This window comes from Glossina fuscipes, unplaced genomic scaffold (genome assembly GCF_014805625.2).
Source record: "Glossina fuscipes isolate IAEA_lab_2018 unplaced genomic scaffold, Yale_Gfus_2 27, whole genome shotgun sequence".
Classification (NCBI taxonomy): Eukaryota; Metazoa; Arthropoda; class Insecta; order Diptera; family Glossinidae; genus Glossina; species Glossina fuscipes.
In genome coordinates, this window is record NW_023998422.1 from 6,741,313 (window position 1) to 6,759,750 (window position 18,438).

At 34.2% G+C, this 18,438-nt stretch overlaps 2 protein-coding genes across 8 annotated transcripts; one reads left to right on the top strand and one right to left on the bottom strand.

Annotated features, from left to right (window-relative positions):
• Positions 1-6: 6 nt before the first annotated feature.
• Positions 7-4,183, bottom strand: LOC119635624 (transcription factor Adf-1). Its single transcript, XM_038030512.1, has 4 exons — positions 3,655-4,183; positions 747-867; positions 481-683; positions 7-363 (listed from the first exon to the last, which is right to left on the bottom strand). Exons 1-4 carry the CDS (start codon positions 3,815-3,817, stop codon positions 23-25), a joined length of 828 nt encoding a protein of 275 aa, XP_037886440.1. The 5' UTR covers positions 3,818-4,183; the 3' UTR covers positions 7-22.
• A 913-nt stretch (positions 4,184-5,096) lies between these two features.
• LOC119635622 (DNA repair protein complementing XP-A cells homolog) lies at positions 5,097-17,836 on the top strand. Of its 7 annotated transcripts, XM_038030510.1 has the most exons (8): positions 6,955-7,554; positions 7,661-7,705; positions 10,251-10,430; positions 14,998-15,159; positions 15,250-16,396; positions 16,480-16,624; positions 16,682-16,850; positions 16,908-17,836. In XM_038030510.1, exons 6-8 carry the CDS (start codon positions 16,503-16,505, stop codon positions 17,436-17,438), a joined length of 822 nt encoding a protein of 273 aa, XP_037886438.1. In that variant the 5' UTR covers positions 6,955-7,554; positions 7,661-7,705; positions 10,251-10,430; positions 14,998-15,159; positions 15,250-16,396; positions 16,480-16,502; the 3' UTR covers positions 17,439-17,836. The 7 variants fall into 7 exon arrangements, with proteins under 7 accessions (XP_037886433.1, XP_037886439.1, XP_037886437.1 ...); XM_038030508.1 differs by having other exon boundaries at positions 6,955-7,705; XM_038030509.1 differs by lacking the exon at positions 15,250-16,396 and having other exon boundaries at positions 6,954-7,705.
• The last annotated feature ends 602 nt before the right edge of the window (positions 17,837-18,438 follow it).

The following is an 18,438-nucleotide window of genomic DNA, read 5'->3' on the forward strand; positions in this document are numbered from 1 at the left end:
TCGTTATTGCATTGATGATTTTTCAGTATTTATTATGCTGGGCCAGCAGCTGCATATCAGTTAAATATTTGATAATATGTACTTTGGCTTCGGCTTTTTGTCGTACGCCCAGCGTATTTAACATATCGGTTACAACCATACCAAAGGATTGATCTTCAGCGCTGACACCTTGATTTATTGAATTCTGAAAAATTTTTATTGAACCAAGCATGTTATCATTGTGATGTTGCTGTTGTTGCTGCTGTTGTTGCTGTTCCTCTTCACCAGGACGTTCACGTTTCAAAGCGGGCTCATAATAATAGGTTTTTTGGTCTTTCGTCGCACTAGTGGTCGCCAATTGGGTGTCACCAGTTACAACAATCGCTGCAATCAATAAAAGAACGAAATATTTGTACATTTTTCTATTACACTTAAATTGTTGTTATTCATGTATAGGATAGGAAAAGCAGAGCGCCGCCTATGAAAAGATCCTATACTTACCATGTGGATGTGTTAGAGCCTGAGTTGTTATGGTGGCACTACCGTTAAATGGTGTCGTAAATATGTCAACGACCTGTTGCTGTGTCGTTTGTTGGTGATGATTTTGTGGTGTCGCCTCCACTTGAGCAGTTACTGTGTTGGTAGTTTGCGCTGGTATAGATGCCGCTGCATTTACTTTCCCCAGCAATGATTCACGATATTGTCTATTGGATAAGCAAGACTAAATTGTTAATTTTTTTTTCATTGTAATCTTTAAATTAATTTACCTTATTGAGTCCATTAAAAACGACATCTGTTTGAAATAACGCCATCTCGAATCCTGACTAATTTTCAACTCTCTGGCGAATTTATCGCGTAAGCTCTTCCAACGTTTGGTACATTTTTGTTCTACAACAAAACCAAAAAACAAAAAATATATATTAAACTGGCTAATATGTTAAAAAGTATATAAAAATAATATTTTTTTACAAAGCAAATAATTTGTAAGGGTTTATATGTTTTTCATTGCTTAAGTCTTTTCAGTTACAGTTTCAACACATCTCAAAAATTGCTGTGTCTGGATTACGCAAAAGAAAACGAGAAGAGCAGACGGGCAGAAAAGCTTAGATCTATTCTGATTCTGCATCGATCGTTATAATAAAAGTTGGGTGTATCTCAAGTCCTTATGGACTACCGCAACCGACCAAACTTAATATACCTTCGTACCACAAATGGTGTAATGTATGAAAATTTTAAAATTAGTTCAAGCTATGAAAAATATCTGTTGGGGTTTGCAATTTCTCCACCTTCAAGTTTCGTTCTGTTTTCAAATAAAATAAACGTCAAATCTTTACATTTTCTATCTTACTCTTTTGGCCCATAAGTAGATTTAATCATCCCATCTCTGGAGTAGCAAATAAAGTACTCTGAGGATAATGCAAAAAAATCTACAATTATTTCTCTACATTTTGCACTCATTTAACATCCGACTGAGTGAAATATGTATCGCACATGCGCCAATTGGAAGCGAAATGGGTGCAAACGTCGGTCTTACAGACGGGTTGACAAGAGAGCGAAGAGAGTAAGGCACGTGTGTTAGAGGAATGAAAAGCAGAAAAAAATTTCTTCTTCCACCGAACGTTAAAAAAAACAAAAGAAGGAATATCCGAATCTTTTGGCACCCATCAATTCTACTTATGCCAAAGATTAAAGAAATTTCTCAATTAATTTTTAATATCAATAAGAGTTTTAAGGACCATAGCGCATCCCTAATATTATTGTTTTTCTAATAAAAAAAACTTTGAAAATATGAAATTTGATATCACTGAGTTTTTACACACTTTCAATTCAATGCGTTCAAAGTTAAAAAAGACGCTTTTCAATGAAACGTAAATGGATCTTCCATTCTATAGTGTTTGCCGAAGAAACTTTTTCTGAAATATACCTTTGCCATGGAAGCGGAATCGGGTACAATATAATTATTTATTTAATAATTGACTTCCAATTATCTATACATGCGAAGATATATTTTATAATTCATTAAGGAATAATTGGATGTTTTATTTGCTTAAAACATGAACTGAAAAGTAGTAAATTTTTTGATTTCTTACAAAAGCAAAAAGACACATGTTTCTTTCTATTCTTGTAATGATTTATTTCTCTTATAAAATATTGAAAGAAACATATGACAGCACTGGCAACAGTATTATATCGGGGAAAAATATACTTTCCGTTGTTGTGTACGACTGGTTGACAACAAAAGCTAAAGCTAACCTTCAGCTATCTGAAATACCCCCTTACGTTTACCAGCACATGACATGCTTATCATTTGCAATAATATGAATATTAAAGGGGCAAAAAAATGGGTACATTGTAAGCTGAACAAAACTACGAAAATGATATTTTTCTATTAATCCTTGTTTCATATGAATATCCAAAAAAAAAAAGTTCGGATAATTTAGAAATTGGAAAGAGTTATATAAAACAAAATCGTAATCGTAATTTCGAAAAAATAACAAGCAAACCGAATAACGGACGTGACTATGTTGATTATACTACTCATGTTGATGGGGGGGATAAATATAGTTTCTATAATCTACACATGTTAATACATTTTTACTTTTTAATTATACCAATTAGAAATTTATTTTGCCCCCAGTAGGGAACTTAAACCTCAAAAAGCAAAAATAAAAAAAACAAAACACCGACGACGACATTTAGACGAACAGCGAAAGTACAGCTGCGTAAAAGAGAAGTCAACGAGTAGTAAACGGGCATATAAACGCAAACCTACATATATATATATATATGTATACACACACAAAGTTACTCGCGCTTATGAAAAGCTCTTAACTATAAACGATAATAATGGTTGAGGGTTTACGTGTTTGCTTGCATGTATATGTGAATGCGCGCAGACTGTGATGTGTATGGGAGTTGTTGTAAACCTCTCTCTGCCACCATCCCCGTTCTGCTTTATTCTTTTTTATTCATCTTATTGTATACAATCATGTTCAGACAGCGCAAAGCAAACAAGCACATCAGCCAAAGGCATTCATTATACGAGATACTTTGTGTATATCTTTGCGCTTTGCTTTTTCTGCTTCTTTTTCAATTTAAGCAACCAGTGTATACTACACTGGTATAAACGTTACGGACAATGTTCTTGTTTTTAATTTACGGCAAAGTGTTCGCACATATATATTTCTTTCGTTAATGTATACAAATACTGGCGACAATAACAACATCAACAACAGATATGAGGGTTTGTGTGATTGCTTTTCCTCCTATTACTGTAGTTGCTGTTGTTTTTGGTGGTATTTAATATTATTGTAATGGCTGGTGAACGGTACGTTAGACGATTGAAATTTACATATATTTCACATTTATTTACATGTGTGTAAATATGAGTGTGAGTGTGTGTGTGTGTGCGTATGCGGTTCGGTATTTAAGTGTACATAAGATATTAACCAGCTAAGCAACGAAAGGCAAATGCGAAATTTTCTATAACTTTATGCGTACATGTATCTAAAAGATTTTGTCGTCAGGCTCAGAATAGTTTATGTTTAGTTTGTATAATTGAAAGTTTGAAAAAAATTTGCAATAAGAAATTTGTAGTAACGAAAAAAACGAAAACCCTTAGAAGTTATAGAATTATTTTCTTGCTTACGTTACTTACATATGTTGCATACATACCTGGAACACCCAATGATTCGGCAATTTGCTTCCATGTTTGAGCTTTCCTAACAAAATGCTTATAATTAAAATGCGAACGATCATAAATGACCGGATTCATTTTAACCGCTTCTATTAAATTCAAATCGAATTGTTGCTCTAAAGCTGGATCCATTTTATCCATTTTGCTGTCGGCTCTCAATATCCCTTCTGCTTGTGCAATAGGTGCCAACTATAGCTAACTCGTTCTGATAAGAATGTAGTTTTTATTTTCGACGCTAACTTAGGCGTTTAAAGAAAAATAGTTTTTTTTTTGTTTGCAAAAATCTACGTCAACGATTTTATTTGTGTTGTTACTGAAGATTAGAAGACTGCTACTGCACAGTGACTTTTTCTTTTTTCAGTTTTGTGTTTTGTGCTTTTTTTTCTTTTTTATACCTTTTTGAAGAAGTGTTCCAATTACAAGGAAAAAAGATTTTTATTCTCTTTTTTTTCTTTTTTTTTTTTTTTTTGTATATTCCACTACCTACCGATGATGGCACAGCTACGAGTACGCAAACGACGACGTGGACGCGAAGCAACTGAAAATATCTTCGTCAATGAAATCGAATAAGCTGACAATTTGCTTGCGTCGAGTTATAGCAACACATCGTGCATATAGTTACATGGCAGAAAGAGATTCGTTTGACGCGACGCGTCAAAAAAAAAAGTTCTTTTTAAAAAAAAATAGCGCAGGGGACCATTTTAAAGTGCATTATTTGTTAAATATGAGCAGGCAATGTGTGTGAGAAAAAAAGTAAGTGAGCAATTTTCGAATGAGTGAACATAATAGGGGAAATTTATCTTACTTCTCTCAAAAACTAAAAACACAGTACATTAACTCGGTTTTTCTATTTGCATTTTTTATGAAAAAATTAAGTAAAACATACTGTGGTCAGTTAAAATATTTCTTTATTTAATGCATTTTTCTCTTCGATTTGGAGTTTGTGTTGAACAGCGCTGTGTTTATTTAACTTATTAAGCAAATTACATTAAAGAATTGAAGAGAAAAGCAGTGTGAAGCATTCGAGTCTCATCGATTGAAATAAATTTCGTTTTTATGATATGAAGTTTTCAAAAAGGATGTTGTGAATGCTGTCGTTGTGGCTGCGACTGTAGCAGTTGCTACTATTGGGGTTATATATCTTGACTGAGAAGATTTCCCACAGTTCCCGTACCAAAGCTGGCCAGTAAATCCTCATTACAGTTGGTAAATATGCTATCAGACGGTTAGGAGGATTCATCGACAGTAGCGTTAGTTGAATTGCTAGCACTGTTTACATCGTGAACATTGCCCATTCTCATTATTTGATGCCTGTAAAGTGGTACTGAGATGAAACCGAGATGCTGCGTTCCTAATTTCGAAACCCAACAGATATTCTTTGTTATGAAGCAAAGCATTTGTGTTTTTTAATTTGAAAACTGCCTTCTTATTTTATCTACATGAAGACGGATTCATGAATTGAAAGTTGAAAGGCGGCCGCAAAGCTTCAAGTTAAAGGCGAATCTAGCAAAAGTAAGCCTTCCCAGAGTTGCAATAACTAATAATGAATATTAATTTAAATTTTTTCAATCTAGTATGCAATTAAAATGAATGGATAGAACAAGCAATTTTCTTATAAACAATTGACTCACAAACCGCTAGAGAAACGGTAACTTGCGAGGTCACGCCACATATTTTTTAAGACCGAATTCTACGTTAAAATGAGCGAGGTTTTCTGATAAGCTGAAGTATACGTTCATTTGTAGTGAAAGATGAAAAGAACAGATGTTCCTTTTGCCACGCTACACGCGTTAATTCTGCGTAATCGACGCCCACCAGAAAGTTCGTCAATCCCTATAAACTAGGGGCCTGATCTGCACTGGAGAAACCAAATGTACTTACAGTATACAGCCCAAAAAACTCACTCTGGTGAATTGAGACCTGCCATTACCTCTTAATTATTAGGAGTGATGAAACTACAGCCACCAAGATACTCCCCGAACGACTGTAAAGCAGTCAGGACTCGTACATTGATTAACAGCGGCGTTCAAACTGTGATTGGACACACCGCGGTTTCCGCGTGGTATGCCAGCATGTAAGCTTCCCCTCAAGGATCTTGGCAAGCATCTGCAGTTAAACCAATGCTGTCACCTCTAACTGCAGGTACTCGTGACTTTGGGAGAGTGCTCCTGACCCTCGCAGAGCTTAGATTCAGTCTATTAAGCCTTTAGCCTTACTTTACGCGACATAGTCTCACTTGCCTTCGGACCAAACAGACTAGACAATCCCGGCTAGCCAGCACCGGACTAATGTTCTTTGCGACGGGTGTCACGTCTGTCCCTACGTAGCCAGTTACAACCAAACATAGCATTGCGTAGTCTACGAGAAAGAAGTTCCCATATTAAACTTTTCCCAGTGTACCGCTAAGCCATCAGTCAGAAAACTTGGCGCCAAGCTATAGATAGTCCAAGCCTCAAACTTTTCTTCACCGGTTAAAGACCGTTCGACCGCAACGAACAATAGTAGTAATGAAAAATTATATTGCATTGGAGGTAGTAGGAAATATATCTTCCTGGTAATACCAAATTGACTGACGCATCGTTAGAACTCTTATGATGCTATAGGCGGAGGTTCATCTATTGATCATCTTCTGATAAGGAAGCAAAATTCTTAGACTACGTTAATAAGCCGTCGGAGAAAGGCAAAAAGGTCAATAGTAACCGGAAATCTTTATTTCATCAGCTACCTGGATAAGATGTGTCAAAAGGCAGTGTACCTTTAGAAGGTATGTCTCAAGATCAGGTCTCAACTAAAGTCGTCGAAATAAAAAGCTTTCCAAGAATGTCTAAACGCACGCGTATTATTAATGGTATATCTTCTTCTTCTAGTAAAATATATTCTGATAAAGGTCGAGACCTTTAGGGATAAGAGACTGCTCGTTTCTTTCTGCAAATTCTGTCACAATTAAGAGGTAAAGTCGTCATATTTAATCTTCATATAAGCCTTGGGTATAAAGTCTTTGCTTCATTTCTATTGGTACGAAGTTCTCAGTAATCAACAATTGATAATTTAATTCGTTCGTTCTACAATGACAATCAATGAAAACACATTTTTAGAAATCAAGTTTTTTCCGCTATTTGCCATTGCAGATCAACTCTCGTCCTGAACCTAAAAATATAAAATAAAAGAATAAATAAATTCTTAATAATAGCATCTTTACACAATTTTTAATAAATAAATTTGATAAAAGGTTTAGTCGTTTCTTTTAAAGTGATTTTAATATGACCGGTTTTAAGTGCTTGTCGTTTCACGGTTTTCCGTACCACCAGGCGCGTTTTTTATAATTTCTCTATTTTCAAAATTCTTGCGTGCGAAAACAAAAGATATATGTATTGGTCTATTTCGATAAGCATTCAAAAATGCTATCCAGTTTTCATCAAGCAAGCAAAGGAAAAGTATTTTTTCAAAGTTTATGTATCCTTCAATTGATACTGATTTCTCCACAAATCAACACTTTTGCTTTAATTGGTTTTTTAATTGAATTTTTTTTTTTTCAAAATTGAAAGACAGACATTCAATTCTTGAAAAACGAAAGATAAATTATAACTAAGCATTTATTTTGTTTTACATCAACATCTCTGAACTCAAGTCTTAAGAATTTTTGAATTCTGGCAACTCTGCTTTGAGCTACCACTGTTTTTCTTGTTCGCTCAACAACAATTTTTTATAATAAACTAATTCATTGAAATTTTCTGAACTAAAAGGCGATTTTTACCGTGCAAATAAGCACTAACAATGACTGATCTTCTATCTCCAGTTTCAATATCTGCGGAGAAAAAGGGTCCTACAATAATGTAATTTTTTGCTAGCTTTTCTCGTGCCTTCATCCGTATCCCAAGGTGGAAATAAATAATTGAGTATGAGCTGAGAAGCTTTCTGCTTCGACAGCTTATTATATTACTACATAAAGCGTCCGAATAGCGGCAAATCTTCCATTCATTTCAGTTCTTCCGACTCTGAAAAAGACGTATCCTGCTCTTCAAGTGTCAGGTAAGCTGGTTTCTTTTTTTTTGGATGGAAGTGGCCACATCTATAATGGCCTGAGCCTTCTTGGTGTCTAGGCAGAAAGGCATCACGTTAGAAATAGCTGAATTCAATCATTTTGATAAAAGAACAAAGCCAGTTCCTCTGATATGCCACCAACAAAGTTTAAGAGAAAGATCACTCTCGATGAGCATGTGTTAAATAGCATTCCACCTGCTGCTACTCATAATCTAGTTGAGATGAGTATCAATAACTTTATCACTCCCTCTAATTTGATAACCACCAGCCAAACTCCTCAATTGATAATGAGTCTGCATGACGACAATATGTCTGGCAACGTACCTCCTTTCTGATTTGGCCTTTTATGAATATCTAAAAAACGCTTTGCCAAAATGTATGTTCCCTTCGTTGTTAAAAAAAAGTAACTACGGTGCAATGGAACTCTATTTAAAGTAAACAATATAATTTCGACGTTTGGAGCTACCCGTGTTCTAAAAAATTAATCAAAAACGAATATTCAGTGAAGTATGTTTTTGCAACTAAACAAACAGCAAATCCAATCAGTCTCGTAGAATTTACCAACGCAAATACGCCAACAACACGAATTGAACTTGTCGAAAGACACTGGAAAAATCTTTCAACGATATCAAAGGAACAATAACAAAGCATTTATTTAGCATAGAGCAAGTTTTAGTAGATACTTTATTATTATTATTATTATTATTATAAATTTAGCCAGAGAATAAATTCTAAGACTAAAGTCTTAGAGTACCAGCATCTAAGGCTTCCGGCTTTATTAAAAACTCTACCGCACTTGAGATTTGAATCCACGACCATTGAGTTGCTAGTCGAGACTCTTGCCTACTCGGCCACTTAGTAGATACTTTAATAAACGAGTGTGGCACGGAGAATGTGCGACTAGTTAATATGGATCGAATTTCATAAATTTCCTACAGTAGAGAGTGGTTTAACAGTGCCTTTAATCAAATCCGCCACCTATCAGTATTAAATATTTAAATACAAAAACATAACTAACAAATTTTCTGCTTTCATGTTTCTTTTCAGGTTCATCATTTATCATCTCACCATTTATTGTCTTCTTTGTTATTTTATTATATTACTGTTATAATTATCTCATTATCTTATTTTATTACATTATTATTATAAGTATCTTATAAGCATCTTATTATCTTATATTATCCGATTATTATAATGAGGTTAGCATATATACCTCATTTAATATTTGCGTCAAGCCTCAAAAAACACTACGCTGTCTGGGGAAAAGCAACGGCAACGAAACAAGAAACGAGGACAGCTTGGGAGCAACTAACAGCGGATTTAAGTCAAAATATCGGTGAGGAAGTGACAATAACGATAGCTAAGAACAAACTACGCAGTATTAGGAAGATGTTGAAAAAGCATGAAAGAAACTTGACAAACCATCGATCTGCTCTATGGATGTACAAATTTTTGGCCAAAGAGATGGGCTTAATGAATACCTACAGAAAACTCAAGGCACAGAAGAAGCAAGATGAACGGAATATACGTCTACCAAATGACGAAGTTATATCCGTTTCGAGTGGAGATGCGGAGGATTGCCCTACACCGAACTGCGATGCAGAATCCGTTTCGGCTCTATCTGTTTCGTCGGATTTTTTGGGCTATGACGCACAGTTAGAGCGACCCATAGAATTAGGACAATCGATAGCATTAGAGATCCCCACAGAATCAGAACACCTCAGAGAATTAGAGTGCGCCATGGAATTAGAATGCCCCATAAAATTAGAGAGCCTCATAGAATTAGAGACCCCCATATTATTAGAACTCCCCATAAAATTAGAGAACCCCATAGAATTAGAATGCCCCAAATCATTAGAGAACCCTATAGAATTAGCACACCCCATAAAATTAGAGAGCCCCATAGAATTAGAACGCCCCAGAGAATTAGAGAGCCTCATAGAATTAGAAAGCCACATCAAATTAGAGAGCCCCATAGAGTTAGAAAGCCCCAGAGAACTGGAAAGTCCCGGAAGCCAAGAAGTGGACATCTTAAAAAAAGAAATAGCCCGCCTAAGAAAGGAATGCGTGGCGTTGAAGGAAGAAAACGCCCGTCTAAAAAAGCAAGAGGAAACAAGAAAATCGGTGAAAATGAATCGCAAATAAGTGTGGATTGCCTAAAGAACGCGTCCAAATGCCGTTTCTTCACCGAAAAAGGATCCTGCAAACACGGAGTGGACCATAAAGTTAATTTATTAGGTTATGTATTGAATATTTTATTAACAAGCAATAAAATACAGGAACAAGTTGAAAAAATCTTACACACAAGTGTCATTAATATAAAGTATTAAGTGATTATGTATATTTACGTATTTTATTATATATTTCATGTATATTTATACATCATTACGTATTTACGTATATAAAGCATTAAAATATTAATAGCAATTTCGTTTTTTGTTTGTAATTAAATTTAATCAATATTTTTACATTTAAGTAGTGTAATTGCAAGCATTTGTGAGTTAGTTTTAAATTAAGTTAAACAATGGTGTAGGCTTGCAGGGGATGCCAGCCATTTAAAACAATTGGCAACGCGCCCTTGGCGGTTGGTGGTGCGGAGAGCCGTGAGGCCATCGAAGTTTGACTAACAACGAAGAACACGGGGGGAAAAGTAAGCAAGTCGCAAAGCTGCAACGAACACTTTTACAGACACAAATAGGAATATTGTGAGAGGGTAAGTATAAAACTAGTAAGAAAGTTAAACTCGGTGGAGCTTCGCATACCCACCACTATGCTTTTCGCATTCTACTCCCCAAATTCTTTTATTTGATACCCATTTCGCTAGTATTATTAAGAAAAAATTAATCGCCATGTCTACCATATTCATTCTAAAATTGACCTACTTTTAGACAGATAATATATCTTCATTTGAGAAATGTACAAAATAGTTTTAAACATTTTGTCTTGCTTGTCATATGATAAATAAGCATAAAACTTAAAAATAATGAAAATAAAATCTCAAAAAAAAATTTATGAGAGTAGAGTGCTTCGTAAATGGGGAAAATTTCAGCCTTCCAACTATTTTAATATCTAAGAAACGACTGCCAACCCAAAAATTTCTGTAAAGAAAAAAGAAGTTGCGTTCAGTTTATGTTTCACTGCTGGTTTCTAGTCTGACCAATTTGATCCCTTTTCATTACCAATCTGCGTCCAATGTTCTACTAAGTTAGAAGTCGATGTCTTCAGTTTTGCGATGAACAAAAGTGAGTACGGGGGACAGAAGTGGCCGATCAAGAACAATTATTTTATAGGATCTCTGAATCTTTCTTTTGGATGTTACACACATTATCCACGAAAAGGAAACGAGTATAATCCCATCCTTCAGTGGTGGGTATAAAAGGTAGGCGTACAACTCCTTTAGGCACATATATACATATATATTGGTATATGTATATAAATATGTATATATATATATATGTATAATGTTATACTTTATAACATCGTTATCCTAAGCAAACCAAAAAGAGCACGCAGGAAGCATAACCATCCAAAAAAGGATTTTATCGTCAATACTTTGCTATCGTATCGGTGAAAAATCTTATACAAGTCTGTGGTAAGTTGATTTAAACTTACTGGGCTCGCAAAGAATGCTTTCTGATATGCTTTAGTCCTTTTGCCCTTAAGGAAGTGCTAAATCGTTATGAACCACTTACTATTCAACCGCTTTCTATATAACATTGTTTTGAAAAGTGGTTCATAACTTTGAGTGATTTACTAGCAAACAAATTAGTCATGCAGACTGCAAAACTATATACCATGCTATAATATTGGCCTATAAAATTTAAAAAAAAATGTTTAAATTTTAACATTCCGGACTTAAAAGACTCTTCTAGGAGGATTGGCCTAAAACGTGCAAATCTTTTACCTTTAAATATCGAAGAAGAAAGATACAAACAAAAGTGAGGAAAAGAGTATGTGATAGGGAACCTAACCTAGAGTTTGCAAAGCTTTAATAATAGTAAGATTCTTTTTTTCCATTTTAATAACTTGGAATTTTGTCAGTTTGGCGCATAAACTCTTCAATCAGACTGGAAAAGAAGTGTTATCAAATTCCCCGTCCTAGGGCAGTAACACGGGACATATTCACTGCTTTATTTGTACTTGATGACAAAAGATTAGATAACGAACTTTAACAGAGACATGTATTGGGACTCTTTCAGTAAATCTTCGGTTTGCTGTTTCTTTGTATGCAATTCCTCGCGAAATTCTTGCAAAAGAATGCTTGTATTTCCCATATTTTATTAGATTCGTCAGTCTTGTGTTTAAGACTTTCATTCATTTCTTGACTTACCTTTTGATAAATTACCTCACGATAAAGTTCTTCTTTCAGGCTACCAAAACGTTCCACTGTGTTAAGGTATGTACTGCCTATCAAACCCTCCTGAGCTTGAGTAAATGGTTGGGGCGTATCTTCGTGATTATGCTGAAGGACTACACCGTCCATAACATCAGGTTCACCTTTCTATAGCATCTAGTCGTTCTTTTAACGCATTTATAGTTCTTTCCATATCAACTATTTTCTCTTCTGAAGTAAAGACCATTTTTTGAAGCTTGAAGTTGAAAAGTTTGGCAACTCTGCGTGCGTGTTGCAATCACGTTTTAATTCTGTGCAATAAAAATTTCAATTTCTTAGTGTATTTCTTAGCCTTTTTTGGCTTTATTCGTGTCTAAATAATACAAATCTGTAGAAGAATAAAGTGTGAATTTAACTTATACGAATTATATTAATCTTTTATGTGAAAAATTCCTTTTGGTTTTGTGCAATCAACAATTAGAGCTCTTGGTAAAAGTCTCTCTTTTTTATATTAAATCAAGCTATTTCTGCACCCGTTCAGATCGAGCATTCCCGTCCTCGAAGCAGGTGTCACCGTGATTTAGTAAGACAAATAAACATTACAAGAAAATTTTCAACAAATTTTCGAAAAATAGTTCTTCTTTTGACTATTTCGGTTACTCAGTGGCAAGGCATATATTTAATTGCCCCAACGACCAATATTGTTGGAGATACTTTCAGTTTGTTAAATCCTCTCTGTTTGCTAATCCTATATACTTTTTTAAGTTCGTTAATTCCAAAAGAAAAGTCTCCATAAATCCCTCACACAATGGCTCTGAGTCCTTGGATGATATTGAAATCTGAATTCCCCGTGACGTCTGGCGTACCTCAGGGCAGTCACTTTGCACCCATTTTATTTAATTTTTACATTAATGATTTGCTCTCGTTGATTAAATGCAGCGACATTTCAATGTATGCTGATGATGTGAAACTGCTTGCTTCCTTCTCCGTAGAATCGCAATCACATCAGCTTCAAAGTGACTGGAATAATTTGGTTGCATGATGCTCTGAGTCTTTTAAAACTAAATCTAAATAAATGTATTTCATTGAGTAGCAAAAGTTGAAGGACGTCGATTCATTCATAGATTTAGGCGTTCTATTTGACCATAAGTTACGTTTTAACGTTTTACGTTTGAGCTCTCGTCAAGCAAAGCTAGTTCCGCGCTTGGTTTTATAAAGAGCTGGTCTAAAGAACTTGATGGTTATTATATTACGACAAGGCTGTACGTGTGTTTGGTTAGACCTATACTTGAGTATGCCTATGTTGTGCGGTCTTCTTTATATAGGTGCTATGTAGATTCAATTGAATCTGTTCAAAAGCAATTCTTGTTCTTTGCCCTTAGGAATTTTGGTTGGGACCCGATTGCCTCTCTTCCACCTTATGAAAATAGGTTGCTTCTTTTATCCTTACCGTCACGTGAAAACGTAGATTTTTCCTTCTTAATCAAAGTAGTAAATGGTAGTATTGACTCGCACGCATTACTTGGTGAGATAAGCTTTAATGTCCCTAACCGCTTCTTTAGACCCTTTATCTTGACTAAGCTTAGTCAATGTAAATACAATTATGAGCTGTTTAAGCTCAGCTCAGAGTTGTTTGCAAAAACCTAAATGATGTCTACCACTTATTCTCATTATCGGACTCTTTAAAGTTCATTAAAGCAACTTTGATCAATACGCGCGATTTACCTATGCCGTACTTAAACTAACATTTCACTCTTTCATTTCATATCTCATTTTTTATTTAAAATAATATTCTGTTGTTAACGTGTTGGTTAGCCAAGCTTATGCATGTTTGCAATGGTTTAGGGGTTCACTTGTAACCTGGATCTGTTCTGTTGCGGAAGCACTCCGTGCAAGCTGTGCTTTTTCTCTTTTTTTTCCCCTCCTTTTATTTATTTATACAAGAATTACTATTTTTAACTTTTTAATTTATTTTTAAGCTTACTTTGTTATTAATATTCTTTTTTTTTCTTCCTTTTTATTTTATACTAGTTTTAAAACAATTAGTATAAGGTTTTCTATTAAGATGCACGAATTTCGACCGTAGGTTTGTTTAATAGAATTTCATGTATAAATGGGGAAAACAAAATAAAATAAATAAATTGCGTGATAATGGTCGAGTTTAACCAAGAGATCTTCACATTTCTTTTGAGCTGCATCCAAAGCTCTACTCAAGACACTAAGTTTCGTGATAAATTATAATTTCATGACTACTTTGCAAAGTCTGATAGTGAGCAAATCTATGAAGCTTCCTATTTTTCCAACAGAGAATTATTTCCACCTCTAAAGTTTTACATTCAATAGGCATTTTGTTAATGGTATTCTCAAGATTTGAACATTTTTCTTTACGTTCCGCTAGCAACTCAGGTCGATCTATTCCTGTCAATAGCTAAACGTTTTTTCAATTCGTCAATTTTCTTGGATGCAACGTTTAATAGCTTCTGGCAATGTTCAACTATGCAATTCTAGCGTTACTTTTAAACGACGAGTTTCTGCTTCACAATATCCAAGGACAAGTTGATCCATTAAATCGCTCTGAAAATTTGTGGTCGATTGCTTCCACCGTCTTCTAGATCGTCGTGCCAGAATATATATGGCACACCATACAATCCTGATGCACTGCTAGATCACATTCATCGAAGAAAAAAATCGCAATAGTATTTTGACATTCCCCTGAAAAGTCTACAATTGCTCATGTGATCTTTCGAAGCTTCTTCTCCCCTTCTTTTAAATGGTCGAAAATCGTATTCACCTGTATAGCAGCTCCTCCTTGAAATACACCCAAGTCATTTGCACTCATTGCAATTATTTTAATTTCTCTTTATAAATTAAACAATTAATTTAATTTTCACATTAATTTCTTTTTCTTCTTCGACAAATCATCAAATCAACAATCACAAATTCGCAGTGTTGTGTAAACAAAGTTAGATATGAAGGCTAACGGGCTAGCATAATGAGGCGCAATTTTTGTTTCCGAGTAAACAAATCGACGGCCGGGCCACCATGTTTTACAGAAGAATGTAAACAAAAACATATAATATGATTTGAGAACTACAAATGAAGAAATAACGTAAGCGCAATAACAAATTTATGAAAAATACCAACAACAAAGCCAATATAAAAGTAAATCTCATATATATATCTTATAAATCCGTTACAGAAGTTGCAAATCTCTTTTTATACTAAACGTATTCGTAACCAATTTGCTATGAGTGATTTGTCTTAGCGAAGAAGAAGTGTCACGCATGCTTTCATTTTGCAAAAACCACTTGGTCTTTTGGAAAAATTTTCTTGAATTAAAATTACGAAAAACAATAAAAATAGTGGGTTCACAATATATGAGTAGGAAGCTGAACAATTTGGTTGAGCGGCGGTTTTATACAATGAAACGTGCTTGTTTTGCATTACAAATGCTAATTCTTGTAATTGTATATACATAAAATCCACAAATACGAAGTGGTCAGATTTATTATTAAGTTATTTTTCTCTACTTAGGTTTAGTTTGTTTAGAATAAGTAAGGAACGGTATATTTGTCGTTGTTCTGCCACATGTTAATTATTGTGGTTACTAATTTATAAATGTTTTCCAATTAAGTTTGTCTATTTAAGTTCTTTAAAATTCTTTAAACGTCTTTAAAAATTTACCAAGCCAAATAAAATCAAAAAAAACGCTGGTTCTTATTTGTAATCATTGCATTGAATTCGCTAAAAAGCTAATGTAAAAAAACATTACAACATCAAATGCAATAAACGCGTAAAAGATGCTGTTGCATGAATTGTCAAAAGGATTTTGATGGAGAACACCAAGAGGACCACATTTTGAAAGATGTAAAAGCTGGTACGAAAATACTTAAGCCTGCTAAGCCTGCAGTACGTTAATAACTTAAAATGTTGCCCTTATATATAGCTTGGCTGCACTGAAATACCGTAATGCTGCCCAGTCCCTCTCTGAGAACAAGCAAATTTTGACAATATCACAGTACCGCCAATGTTCAGAGAAGTCTCCTCTCAGTGAATAATTTGGTAAAAACCATTGAAGGATTCCTTCATTTTGTATTTTATTTTTAATAAAAATTAAATTGCGTTAATAATAATACCTATAAAAGAAACAAAATATATAATGCAATAAAAACAACAGATGTGAGTTGCGATTGGCTTCAAAGTTTTCAAACAAATTGTTCAGCGTTCTGCGGTGCAATTAAAGTTTCTTAAAGCAAGGGGATTTTTTGTTGTATAAAAAGTTTGTACGCTTCTGTAGATGGGATTCTTGGCGTAATGATTTTTTCATTGTTTCATTAAATGTCAAAGTATGCGCAAAAATTATTTAAATAATTTATTTTTCTTTCGAAAACTAATAATTTCACCGGTTTTTTTACTTAAAAACATATAGCCCGTAGCCAACAAAAGAAAGAAATGGCGGATGCTGCAACTGCATTGACAGAAGCTCAAAAAGCGCGTATTGAACGAAACAAAGCTAAAGCCCTAAGTTTAAGACAAGCGAAACTCGTTAGTCATCCTCATAGTTTAACAAAAAAGTAAGTCTTTCAAGGCAATATATAGTGAAAATACTCAATCAAATTTTATCAAATTAGAGATACAAATGCCGGCGATGTACCATCTTCCATTATCAAAGTTCAAGGTGTCAAATATGTAGACAGTGGCGGCGGTTTTCTTATTGAACAATCTGTAGCCTCCACAAGTTGTAATCCGAGCTTGCCGGATGCGAACGTTAAAGTTATTGATAACGCTATTTCTATACCGGTTACTATAAATTTTAATTTAATATTTATAGTTCATTTTACATTTATAATTTTAAAGGTTACTTATGAAGAATGCCTAAAATGCGGCGATTCCTTTGTCGATTCATTTTTAATAAACAACTTTAAGTACAATGTTTGCGATAAATGCTACGATCCAGAAGACGAACATGCGTTGATTACACGCACTGAGGCTAAAGCCGAGTATTTGCTAAAAGATTGCGACTTTGATAAACGTGATCCTCCCTTACTCTATATAAGCCGTAAAAATCCTCGCAATGTGCAATGGGGTGAAATGAAACTTTATTTACATTTACAAGTGGAACAACGGGCTATGGAAGTATGGGGCGACGAAAAAGAACTAATGCAACAACATGAGAACCGCTTGGAAAAGCGAGAAGTATCTAAGATACGGAAGTACAATAAACAAATGAAACGGTTGCGTATGGAAGTGCGTAGTAGTTTGTATACAAAAGAGACTAAAGCAACTCATGTTCATCAATACGGAGAAGACACTTACAACGAAGAGGATGATACTTATACGCACACCTGTCTTACTTGCTCATTTACAGAAACATATGAAAAAATGTAGGAATATCAATCGAAGTGAAAGCTCATTTCAAGAAGCCTTGTAATTATATGCTTGTGAAGGTCCTGTTGGTCCTTGGTCGTTTAACAATTTTTTTTTTTTAATTATTCGATAAGTTATACCAATTATATCCATTTTGATGCATGCGAAAGAGCTGCTTTGACAACGTGGTCGTTATAACAAGTTAATACTTTCGATTGAGTCGATTTATTGTGAAGATGGTCCCTTCTATTGGATTTTAGTCTTGAACTGCATAAACTTCCGGCTGCAAAGCCATTTCTTTTTTTTAAAAATACAAAAAAAATAATAAATTTTATAAAGAAAACTTAATTTAAGCTTAGTGTCTAATTAATGTGTTTATAATACATTATCTGTTTAAAATATAACTAATACCAATTCCATTCGATCACTTCCATTCTACTTGGTTTGTGTCTAAAATTTCCTCGATTAGTAATCAGCATTGAAAATAATCTTAATAAATCTGGCAGTACTATTGTATTTATTTAATAAATTTATATAGCATGATAAATCTTAACTGATTCATTACGATTAGTAAGATGGACTCACTTTTAATCCTTTTATAACAATGTCAGTAAGATTACAATATCCACCGAATGTACACACTGCGGTCGATAGGCAAACTTTTATTTATTATTTGTCAAAAATTCCATTATTTAATAAGGATCTATTTGAAAAAAAATTGTGTAAAACGATAGAAAAACGTTGTGTTATAACGATATATAAAGTGTTTGCTTGCATTGTCTATAATTGATATTGTTACCTAGGAAGTAACCCCATTTTCAGTTGGCTCTTTTGGGCGCTTTGTCGTTATAAAATGTGTAATCTTTTCTACGAAGTGTGTCATCTATAGCACCTTGAAAATATATTACTATATTCAAATACTGTTCAGTTTTTCGCCGATTTTATGTTAAAAAATACCTATTTTAGATATAAAAATTGTCGTTATACGGAGGTAGCATCGCTTTACAATTCCTAGTATGAT

Bases quoted from the DNA above. Each gene is read 5' to 3' on its own strand.
- LOC119635624 (XM_038030512.1), bottom strand. From the start codon at position 3,817: ATGGATAAAATGGATCCAGCTTTAGAGCAACAATTCGATTTGAATTTA. The intron at 684-746 runs GTAAATTAATTT...CTTATCCAATAG, and splicing joins TTTTTAATGGACTCAATAAG to ACAATATCGTGAATCATTGC. The intron at 364-480 runs GTAAGTATAGGA...TATTGATTGCAG, and splicing joins GGCTCTAACACATCCACATG to CGATTGTTGTAACTGGTGAC.
- LOC119635622 (XM_038030505.1), top strand. From the start codon at position 8,912: ATGAGGTTAGCATATATACCTCATTTAATATTTGCGTCAAGCCTCAAA.